Raw genomic sequence first — 12,503 nt, forward strand, 5'->3', positions numbered from 1 at the left:
TCTTGTCTTTGATGTGTAATCAATGGAGTTATACAGTTAGATATTGTTGGTAAATATAGCTGTCTGTTGTCTTTGATGTGTAATCAAGGGAGTTATACAGTTATATATTGTTGGTAAATATAGCTGTCTGTTGTCTTTGATGTGTAATCAATGGAGTTATGCAGTTATATATTGTTGGTAAATCTAGCTGTCTGTTGTCTTTGACGTGTAATCAAGGGAGTTATACAGTTAGATATTGTTGGTAAATATAGCTGTCTGTTGTCTTTGATGTGTAATCAAGGGAGTTATACAGTTAGATATTGTTGGTAAATATAGCTGTCTGTTGTCTTTGATGTGTAATCAAGGGAGTTATACAGTTAGATATTGTTGGTAAATATAGCTGTCTGTTGTCTTTGATGTGTAATCAAGGGAGTTATACAGTTATATATTGTTGGTAAATATAGCTGTCTGTTGTCTTTGATGTGTAATCAATGGAGTTATACAATTATATATTGTTGGTAAATATAGCTGTCTGTTGTCTTTGATGTGTAATCAATGGAGTTATACAGTTAGATATTGTTGGTAAATATAGCTGTCTGTTGTCTTTGATGTGTAATCAAGGGAGTTATAGAGTTATATATTGTTGGTAAATATAGCTGTCTGTTGTCTTTGTGTAATCAAGGGAGTTATACAGTTATATATTGTTGGTAAATATAGCTGTCTGTTGTCTTTGATGTGTAATCAAGGGAGTTATACAGTTAGATATTGTTGGTAAATATAGCTGTCTGTTGTCTTTGATGTGTAATCAATGGAGTTATACAGTTAGATATTGTTGGTAAATATAGCTGTGTGTTGTCTTTGATGTGTAATCAAGGGAGATATACAGTTAGATATTGTTGGTAAATATAGCTGTCTGTTGTCTTTGATGTGTAATCAATGGAGTTATACAGTTAGATATTGTTGGTAAATATAGCTGTCTGTTGTCTTTGATGTGTAATCAAGGAAGTTATACAGTTATATATTGTTGGTAAATATAGCTGTCTGTTGTCTTTGATGTGTAATCAAGGGAGTTATACAGTTATATATTGTTGGTAAATATAGCTGTCTGTTGTCTTTGATGTGTAATCAAGGGAGTTATACAGTTAGATATTGTTGGTAAATATAGCTGTCTGTTGTCTTTGATGTGTAATCAAGGGAGTTATACAGTTAGTTATTGTTGGTAAATCTAGCTGTCTGTTGTCTTTGACGTGTAATCAAGGGAGTTATGAAGTTATATATTGTTGGTAAATATAGCTGTCTTTTGTCTTTGATGTGTAATCAAGGGAGTTATACAGTTAGATATTGTTGGTAAATCTAGCTGTCTGTTGTCTTTGACGTGTAATCAAGGGAGTTATACAGTTAGATATTGTTGGTTAATCTAGCTGTCTGTTGTCTTTGATGTGTAATCAATGGAGTTATACAGTTATATATTGTTGGTAAATCTAGCTGTCTGTTGTCTTTGATGTGTAATCAAGGGAGTTATGAAGTTAGATATTGTTGGTAAATCTAGCTGTCTGTTGTCTTTGATGTGTAATCAAGGGAGTTATACAGTTAGATATTGTTGGTAAATCTAGCTGTCTGTTGTCTTTGATGTGTAATCAAGGGAGTTATGAAGTTAGATATTGTTGGTAAATATAGCTGTCTGTTGTCTTTGATATGTAATCAAGGGAGTTATAAAGTTAGATATTGTTGGTAAATCTAGCTGTCTGTTGTCTTTGATATGTAATCAAGGGAGTTATACAGTTAGATATTGTTGGTAAATCTAGCTGTCTGTTGTCTTTGATATGTAATCAAGGGAGTTATACAGTTAGATATTGTTGGTAAATATAGCTGTCTGTTGTCTTTGATATGTAATCAAGGGAGTTATACAGTTAGATATTGTTGGTAAATCTAGCTGTCTGTTGTCTTTGATGTGTAATCAAGGGAGTTATACAGTTAGATATTGTTGGTAAATCTAGCTGTCTGTTGTCTTTGATGTGTAATCAAGGGAGTTATGAAGTTAGATATTGTTGGTAAATCTAGCTGTCTGTTGTCTTTGATGTGTAATCAAGGGAGTTATGAAGTTAGATATTGTTGGTAAATCTAGCTGTCTGTTGTCTTTGATATGTAATCAAGGGAGTTATGAAGTTAGATATTGTTGGTAAATCTAGCTGTCTGTTGTCTTTGATATGTAATCAAGGGAGTTATGAAGTTAGATATTGTTGGTAAATCTAGCTGTCTGTTGTCTTTGATATGTAATCAAGGAGTTAGTTAGATATTGTTGGTAAATCCTGCTGTCTGTTGTCTTTGATATGTAATCAAGGGAGTTATACAGTTAGATATTGTTGGTAAATCCTGCTGTCTGTTGTCTTTGATGTGTAATCAAGGGAGTTATACAGTTAGATATTGTTGGTAAATTTTGCTGTCTGTTGTCTTTGATATGTAATCAAGGGAGTTATACAGTTAGGTATTGTTGGTAAATCTAGCTGTCTGTTGTCTTTGATATGTAATCAAGGGAGTTATACAGTTAGATATTGTTGGTAAATCTAGCTGTCTGTTGTCTTTGATGTGTAATCAAGGGAGTTATGAAGTTAGATATTGTTGGTAAATCTAGCTGTCTGTTGTCTTTGATATGTAATCAAGGGAGTTATGAAGTTAGATATTGTTGGTAAATCTAGCTGTCTGTTGTCTTTGATATGTAATCAAGGGAGTTATACAGTTAGATATTGTTGGTAAATCTAGCTGTCTGTTGTCTTTGATATGTAATCAAGGGAGTTATGAAGTTAGATATTGTTGGTAAATCTAGCTGTCTGTTGTCTTTGATATGTAATCAAGGGAGTTATACAGTTAGATATTGTTGGTAAATCTAGCTGTCTGTTGTCTTTGATATGTAATCAAGGGAGTTATACAGTTAGATATTGTTGGTAAATCTAGCTGTCTGTTGTCTTTGATGTGTAATCAAGGGAGTTATACAGTTAGATATTGTTGGTAAATCTAGCTGTCTGTTGTCTTTGATGTGTAATCAAGGGAGTTATACAGTTAGATATTGTTGGTAAATCTAGCTGTCTGTTGTCTTTGATGTGTAATCAAGGGAGTTATGAAGTTAGATATTGTTGGTAAATCTAGCTGTCTGTTGTCTTTGATGTGTAATCAAGGGAGTTATGAAGTTAGATATTGTTGGTAAATCTAGCTGTCTGTTGTCTTTGATATGTAATCAAGGGAGTTATACAGTTAGATATTGTTGGTAAATCTAGCTGTCTGTTGTCTTTGATATGTAATCAAGGGAGTTATGAAGTTAGATATTGTTGGTAAATCTAGCTGTCTGTTGTCTTTGATGTGTAATCAAGGGAGTTATGAAGTTAGATATTGTTGGTAAATCTAGCTGTCTGTTGTCTTTGATATGTAATCAAGGGAGTTATACAGTTAGGTATTGTTGATGAATCTAGTTGTCTGTTGTCTTTGATGTATAATCAAGGGAGTTATACAGTTAGATATTGTTGGTAAATCTAGCTGTCTGTTGTCTTTGTGTGATCAAGGGAGTTATACAGTTGGATATTGTTGGTTACTTTTGCTTTTCTTTTGATATTATCGTATAGGCAGAGAACCACACAGTGGATGTTGTTATTTCGACTATTTTTTTTCTGTGATCTATAAGCTAGGGAACTATACATTTACATATTGTTGGTAAATCTAGCTGTCTGTTGTCTTTGACATGTAGCCAAGGGAACTATACTGTTAGATATTGTTGTGAAATCTTGCTTATTTGTTGAATTTGATCTACAGGCTAAGAATCCATACAGTTAAACATTGTTGTGTAATCTTGTTTGTTTACTTTGGTTTAAAACAGAGAACTAACTGTATAGTACTGAAATGCTAGGGAAGTAAAAAGTTACGAGTAATGCTTTTTCTGTAGTTAAGTAATCTTTTATTCCTTTTGAGCTGGACTCAATGACTTCAAGTTGGTCAAGTCAAACAAGTGCCAAATGGTCAGCAGCATCACAACCACATGGCATGTGTCTGTCTGTTTCTGACATAGACAATATCAAGAATTTTGTTCAGGAGTTTTGTCTTCAGGCCTTGATGCCTTTTGCTGAACGACAGATACGACAGTTAAGTGAACAGGTAAGTATTTGTTAACTCTAAAATTGTGCTGAAGCAGTGAGTATAGGAATTTCTGAATGATTTTTTGGTTTGTAATAAAACCATGCTGTAGGATAGAACAGTTGAATTAAGATAGGTAAGATAGATGGTAACAAAATTCATAAAATTAGATACTTTTTGTTAGACCCTGTGTGATATGTTTAACCTATGCCTTGCACCTGTAATTTGATATTCAACAATTGTATATGTTCTTTCATTATCAGAGATTGGCATTTTTCTCTTGTAACACTAGTGTTGTTGTTATACCTTAAATAAGAAGATGTGTAATCCAAAATACTTGTTGCTTACAACCAGGTAGCCAACAGAAAGGGCCTACATCGGTCACTTTTCAGTGCTACCAAGAAATGGTTTGGAAGTAGTAAACCTGGACTCCAGGGTGTCACTCCAGCTTCTAATTCAGTCGTGTAAGATGAGTTCTTTTTATTTTTTATAGTTCAAAGGGTGGTATTTATTGTATATGTCTTTTTGTTGATAGTAATATGTGTAAATTTTGCTTACCCCAGCAGTCAGTTATTTTAGTGGATGTGGCTGCTACCACACCAGTATAATAATGCTAAAACTAAACCTCTAGCATAAATTTAAGACAGTTAACATTTTTTTATTGAACACATTATGATTTAGCAGAAAGTGATGAAGAAAAACAGTTTACCTGTTGAATGATTGCATTGCAGTTTTTTTATGGTTGTTAGCATATGATCATTTAATGTTAAAGTTGTGTGATTAAACAAAGATCGTGATTACTGGATATGTTAGTGTTTTCAAGACTGCAATGTGTGGGTACTTGATTGTTTAAACAAGTACATAAGAATAAAGCAAGGGTTGAAACATTATTCATGCCTATAGGTTTTTGTAAACACAATTATTTCAGCAGATTCATTAGGTATTTTAAATCTGAGTTGTATAAAACACTGTTTCATGTCTGTCTTTCACAATACTAAAACCTTTTTGATATCCTGGAAATGCAGTAAGAACAGTTAATATGGTGGTTTGTTGGTTAATGCAATGTACACTATAGTAAATGAATAAGGTATAGTTAACTTTTTAATATCATGATTATCATTTATTGTTTCACTTTGTCTTTTAAAAAACACCAGAATACTATGAAATGTTAAAATGAGTTGATCACAAGTGTATAAGTGCCATTTTGTGAATTGGCTGATAAGATATATAATGCCTTTCAGCTATAGCCAGGATGCACCAGAACTTCAAGTTCGGAGATTAGGAGACTTAGCTTTCATGTTTCGTCTGTATGACCTCTCATATCAAGCATACCACAATGCTAAGAGGGAGTTTAACAGTGACCAGGCTTGGTTGTACTGTGCTGGTGCAATGGTAAGTTCATGTGTCACATGACTAGGTCATTAAAGTTCAAACTTTCTGTTCATTTGTCATATAACTTTTGTTGTATAACCAGGTCATTCATGGTCTCTCTAAGTTCAAACTTTCTGTATACTAGTGACCTGCATGAGTAACTTTTTCTTAGTGGCATCTGTTTTACTTTTCTTCAATTAGGAGATGGCAGCGCTCTCAGTTTTCATGATTGGGAACCTTAGTCAGAGACAGTACCCCTTCCACTACATGGAGTCTGCAATCAGCATGTACCTTAACACTTGCAAGTAAGAAGTGTTAGAATGAGGCCCAAAAGAAAAAAAAACGTTGCAACTATTATCAGATAAAGAGTAATTAATATGGTGCCAATGTTTGATCCAAACAGTTTTTATTATACTTTTGAGAAGTTATTTTGATTCATCCAGTGACAATGTATTCCTTATCCCTGTTTCTCCTACGTTATTTTTGACTGTTAATTTGTATTTTCATGTGTTATTTTACTGTAACTGCATGTGTTTGATATACTTGTTAGCTTTAGGATAAAATAATTCAAGTGTGTTATTATAGAACTTTGTCCAAATTGTGAGTTGTCTGTTTTTCTGCTGTTGGTTTTGATTATTGTAAGATATGTCTGTATTGAAGAAAATGTCAGTAAAATCAAAGTGTTTTCTACAGGCATTCTTTAAGAAGCTAATGTCAGTTTTTTATTATGGAACTGACATAGATTAGTACACATAGTTTACATTTGTTCCACCACAGGTATGGATCAAAGAGCTTAATTAACAAGACTGAATTGATCTGGCTAATAGTAACTGATCAGGGCATTACCAGTCAGTGATGGTGTCCTGTGCAAGATATAAATTCTGTGCCATTTTTAAGAAACCAAGCTAGTCCTTGCCTTTAATGATCTAAACTTGTTCCTCATATGGGTCGATGCTATGTATGGATGCATCACTTACACTACCCTTGCTACAGCCCTGCTGTTGATGCCTTTATGGGGGAAACCACAGAAGTTATAATAAATGAAATATTTGTGAAAGGCATGGTTATCTGTGTTTACTTTGTTTCTATAGTGTTTGAATTATGATAGGTACTCTTTAATTTGAAGTGTAGAAAACCTAGCCAATTTTTTCCAAATAAGTACTTCTCTACTTAGCCAAACATAAACTTGGACTTCATTTGTAGAGCCAACTTAGGCTATTAAATATAAACTGTTTATACTAATGTTGATTGACTTAAATTAGTAAGTTTTATATCTTACTCGATAGGAATAAGGGTGACTTGTCTGAATGTAGAATGTTTATATTGACGTAGGATGGTACACCTTGCTACAAGGGCCACATTATTAAGTACTGATTGTTTACGTGCTATGGGAATGTACAGTGATGCTGCTCTTCAGTTTATTCGTATGACAAGTGAAGATTCTGACCTTCGAAGTGCTCTACTTCTTGAACAAGCTGCTCATTGTTTTCTCAAGATTAAACTTCCAATGGTCAGGAAATATGCATTCCATATTATTCTGGCTGGTCATCGTTTCAGCAAAGCAGGACAAAGGAGACATTCTCTTCGTTCCTACAAGGATGCTCTTCAGGTCAGCTTGTCTGTCTGTTTCATAAAATAAACATGTATTATTCTAAAGTTTAGAAATTAATATTAGAAGAAATAACGTACATCTTAGTCACTGATTTATACAGTAGTACCTGAGTTATAACAAGTATATAATTGCATATGAAATTATTTAGAAAAAAAAAGTATCAAAACTCATATAAATGTTTGTTATTTTTAATTATTTCAACATGGACTCAGTTGAGTTGACCAACCATGTGACCTCTGTATACTCATTTAAACTATAGATTTGATACTATTAACTTTCAATATAGTGTGTATATCTTTACAAAATTTACAGTCTTTTAGTAAACATTGTCTTTCACATGCAAAAAATCATTTTTAAAAGTATTTTAAATAAACTAAAAAAAAGATTTGTCTGCAAAAGGTTGATCACCTACCAAAAAAAGAGAAAGAAATCTAAATTACCCTTTTTTCCTTTTAGAACAACTTCAGAGTGTTATATGAAACTATATTTGTGTGTCCTAAGTAGTTTTACATTCGTCACAGTATACATTTGATTCTTTCACTGTCCTTCAAATTGTGCCTAATTGCTGTTCACATTATAATAAGCTGTACATCTCTTGGGGTGTATAGAGCTCATGTAATGCTATCAAATTATTACATTATCCACAAGTTACTTGCAAGAATGCTTTGGGAAACATCTTTATAATATTTTATTATAAATTTTACCTAATCTAACCTTAATTAACTTAAAGGTACATATTTTTACATTTTAGTTACTTTTATAATAATAAATAAATAAGAAATAGAAAAATAAGTGAAGTACACTTCACTTCCTGAATCTTCTTTTTTCTTGATGACACTTAACCCTACTTTTTATGCTAATGCTAGTAGTGCACTAAATAATTTTTATTTAAATAAATAATGCACCACAAAAACAAAGAATAATAATATGAAAAAAATATGCAGTCCTCCCTAACTATCACAATATTTATAGATTTCTACCCATGTTACAAGAGCCGTTACAAAATAATCCAATCTAGTTGTTTCCTGTGGGAACAAAACTTGTACTAACAGTGAAATTGACAGTTCTTCATGAATAAAACAATGTAACATATGTCATTTGGTGATGAAAAACCTTGGCTTTTTGTTGGTTATAGATAATATAGAATTAAAGGTGAGAGAGAACTATTAAAATTCCTGAAAGAAAGGGTGTGAGAAGAAGAATATGATTTGACGTTTAATGACTTTGGAACCAAAATAGAATTGAAGGCTATAAAACTTATGGTTTGTTTGAGAAATGACAATTTTATAGTGAGTGATTTACAACACCAAAATTAGGGGCTCAATTTCCTTCTGTGGGCACGGCAGATAGCTCACTATGTCTTTGCTATAAGAAAACACACACACTCTTCACAGTAAATTTTTAATATGATAGGAATAATAAAATGTGAAATAATCTCAAGTTTAATTAGTTGTAAACAAACAATACTCTCAGTAATATAAAAATAAAAAAATTTGGAATAAACAGTCACACAGATGTATATAAACAGTTTCAAGTACCTTAAAACATTCTATTTGTATGAAAGAATAAATGGTAACTATGGTTCATCTACCTCATTAAATCACTGGAATGCTTCCATATAATCTTATCTTATTTTGTAAAGGTGATTTAGGTTCAATATGTGCATGTTATCAAACCTGAATTAGTTAATTTTCAATTCTGACATGCTCAGTATTGTTTATTTGTAAACTGTTGTATGTGCTGATAAAGTTACTGCATTTGTTAATAAAAAGAAAACAAACTTTCTTTTATTTGTTTGGATATAAGTTTAATATATGAATATTACCTCCAGTATTGAAAAAACTAATATATTGTCTTTAATCTTGCAATTGGTCTAAATCATCCATGTTTATCAGGGATATTTATTTACACCTGAATTATAATCAAATTTTAGTATTTTAACAGTTTTAATATAGGAAAAAGAATAGACTAGTTTTCATAGATTTTGTCATTTTTATTAAGATTTATTAAGATATTTTCAACATCACACTGCTTTGTCTTACCTGATTCATATCTCCCTGTATTAAAGTATTGTTCTCTTTGTTACATGATAAGGACATGGATCTGTATTCATGTACCTATTAGGAAGTAGACAGTTGTCTTTTTTATTTTGTTTTTCCTTTTATTTAAAAACTGTAAACATTTTTTCTGTCATGAATGCTTTATTAAGGACTGTTTGAATATACAAAATAAGTAAATTTCATTATCATCTGATGGATGCTGAGTTTCATTGTTTTTTTAAGAACCAGTTTTGATTGTAAACTCTGTAGGTGTACAAAGATCGTGGATGGAGCCTGGCTCAAGATCACATCTATTTTACAGTGGGACGTCAGTCTCAGAATCTGAAGCACCTTGAAGATTCCTGCTCTGCCTTCCGAGCCCTTCTGGCTGACAAGAGCCAGCAACCAGTTGCTCAGCAGACTGCATTCTTGCGAGAATACCTTTTTGTACAGAAGGTATGGCTGCAATGTATTTTGTTGTTCAATGTTGGATGATATTTTGCTGCAATGTTTTGTGTTCACAACAGAGTTATATAATGTTTTAATACTTCTTGTAGTGAGTTTAAAACTTGGTACTTGTGTGAGTTTATGTTAAATTTTGTAAGTTAGTACTTTTGATGGGATTACAATCCTTCTTGCAGCTTATTGTTCATGATCTTGTATTTTGGTTTGTAACTTAATGCACACAATGCTATATTTTGCTTTGTAGCATGGTGCATGTGAAATGTTGTTGTTTTGTAGCTTTGTGCACATAACATTGTTACAGTTTGCTTTGTTGCTTCATGCATAATGCACTTATATTCTATTTAATAGATTAATGCATGTGATGTTATATTCTGTTTTGTAACATTGGTGTTTACGATGAGGTTACATATTATTGTGTAACAGTGATCACAATTTTGGCTGCATTTTACTTTGTGTATTAGTTGATTGGTATAATAACAGCATAAATAGTAAGTTACAGATTGCAATACTGCCTGTCATACCTACAGTTCACAAAATGCACTGCCCAATTGAACATAAGACAAAGTGCTATTAGTAAAAGGCAGGATTAGAATGCACTGATGGAAGAAAATTTGCTTTCATCAGCTTGCTAAATACTCATGTGGCCACATCTAATCATGGAGCACTTAAAATACTGGAAGGTTATGAATGTGGCCAAGTAGTCTGATGACTCAATATGAAATTTACAGGTTGCATCCACAGCTTATAAAACTAAAATGGTTGTAAGGCATTCCAGGACTTACTAGCACTGGCAAAATCTAGTATTCTTTGGAGAGGAGCTTTCTGCTTTACTGTATCTCAACTAAATACAGGTTGTATCCTTTGATTACAAGTTGGTTAATACAGACAAGAAAACTGAGGCATTTTGTATGTGAAAATTGTTTTCTAAACTAATGAAAACTTTTCAAGACAATTTCTCTTCACAGAAATAGAAGGATTGTTGTTGCAAAATATTTAATTGTCCCTTTGTGACCAGGTTTCAAGACTTTTTTCTTTGTTCTATAAACTTATTTTGGATAGTAAATATATGTAACTATGTACTGATGTTTGTGAGAAAAGAGCCTTGAGTCTTTAATTAAGTGAAAGAAAAATGTAAATTGTCAGAAACCTAAACACTTAACCTATTCTATATTTTTGTTCTGCCTTTAGCATAGGTCTCTTAATTTGTATTATTATGAGGAATTTTCATAAATGTTTCTCTATGATCTACTTTCATGTACAGCAGTTTCTTACTCAGTCAACTGATGTAAACTCCCTGCCGCTTCTTCCTCTACCTTATATTGATTGTCAGTCTACAAAGGTGCTGTTTGATGAACCTCTGTCTGTACCGTGTGGTGAGTTGTTTATATTTTTATCTTCTTTACCGTTCGGTAACTGAATCAGTATAATTTATGAAAACGACGTCCTTTGCTAGGTAACTGAATCAATATAATTTATGAAAACGACATTCTTCGCTAGATAACTGAATCAGTATAATTTATGAAAATGACATCCCTCACCAGGTAACTGAATCAGTGTAATTTACAAAAATGACATCCCTTACCAGGTAACTGAATCAGTGTAATTTACAGAAATGACATCCCTCACCAGGTAACTGAATCAGTGTAATTTACAAAAATGACATCCCTCACCAGGTAACTGAATCAGTGTAATTTACAAAAATGACATCCCTCACCAGGTAACTGAATCAGTATAATTTATGACAATAACATTCTCCACTAGGTAACTGAATCAGTATAATTTATGAAAACAACATCCTTCACTAGGTAACTGAATCAGTGTAATTTACAAAAATGACATCCCTCACCAGGTAACTGAATCAGTATAATTTACAAAATTTACATTCTTCACTAAGTAATTGAACCAGTTTAACTAACAAAAATGACCTCCCTCACTAAGTAACTGAATCAGTGTAATTTACAAAATTTAATCCTTCACTAGGTAACTGAATCAGTGTAATTTACAAAATTTATATCCTTCACTAGGTAACTGAATCAGTGTAATTTACAAAATTTACATCCTTCACTATGTAACTGAATCAGTGTAATTTACAAAATTTATATCCTTCACTAGGTAACTGAACCAGTTTAACTAACAAAAATGACCTCCCTTATCAGATAAATGAATCGGTATAACTAATGAAAGTGTTTGTTTTGTATATTATCTAGGACTTGTTTATTGAACTTGCCATTTAGAAGTTTAGATTATTGAGAAATACTTGTAAATGTTATATTAAGAAAAAGAGAAAAACAACTTGTAACCAATTACAGTTTTCTATATCCTTTTACAGAATTCACCACTTTTATAAACATGGATCAGTATTTAGCAGTGTGAAAAGTGAAGTGGAAAGAGTTTAGATATTAACAACAGTTTTTAGTTGCTAAAGTGTGTTCTAAGTGTGCAAAGTGTTGAGGTAGTAAACTATCTCTCATATCTACAGCTTTATTTTAGATATTTCACTCCTAGAAAACATATGTATTTGGTTTTTAAAATCAGATGAAAATGTATCTCCTAAATTTTATGTTGTACTGAAGACCCCTAGTTTGGATGGAAGTGAGTTATTGCATCTCTTTGAACAAAGCTGATATGGTTAGTTATTTGTGACTGCTTTGTGGTGTATTAATGTTTTTAGGATCTTAGGTTTACATGTTTTTTTGATAAAAGAAATTTTAGAAGTATGTAAATTTGAATTTCAACATTGAGAAAAATCTCAAGAATTATCATGAAAGTCAAATTGGAAAGGGTTAATAATTATAATAATGTAGTGTTATTTATATTTACAGAATATCTTTCACTGAAAATGAAAACAGTATGGTGCTTACAGGAAATAGTATTCATACTGGTTTGGTGTGAGTTGAAAAGTATAGGGAAATTACACC

The 12,503-nt window shown here is 32.0% G+C and overlaps 1 protein-coding gene across 4 annotated transcripts in view; it reads left to right on the forward strand.

Moving 5' to 3' along the window:
• Positions 1–12,503, forward strand: part of l(3)76BDm (trafficking protein particle complex subunit 8 homolog l(3)76BDm) — a 69,983-nt gene that overhangs the window by 23,987 nt on the left and 33,493 nt on the right. For 2 of the 4 annotated variants that reach the window (XM_076469388.1, XM_076469386.1), the window contains exons 9-15: positions 3,937–4,119; positions 4,453–4,562; positions 5,340–5,490; positions 5,671–5,774; positions 6,802–7,078; positions 9,391–9,576; positions 10,847–10,958. In XM_076469388.1, coding sequence (XP_076325503.1) covers positions 3,937–4,119; positions 4,453–4,562; positions 5,340–5,490; positions 5,671–5,774; positions 6,802–7,078; positions 9,391–9,576; positions 10,847–10,958 — 1,123 coding nt within the window. The remainder of the gene's footprint in view (positions 1–3,936; positions 4,120–4,452; positions 4,563–5,339; positions 5,491–5,670; positions 5,775–6,801; positions 7,079–9,390; positions 9,577–10,846; positions 10,959–12,503) is intronic. The other 2 variants (XM_076469387.1, XM_076469389.1) reach the window with 1 other exon arrangement.

Source organism: Tachypleus tridentatus, chromosome 12, assembly GCF_004210375.1.
Source record: "Tachypleus tridentatus isolate NWPU-2018 chromosome 12, ASM421037v1, whole genome shotgun sequence".
NCBI classification, from domain to species: Eukaryota; Metazoa; Arthropoda; class Merostomata; order Xiphosura; family Limulidae; genus Tachypleus; species Tachypleus tridentatus.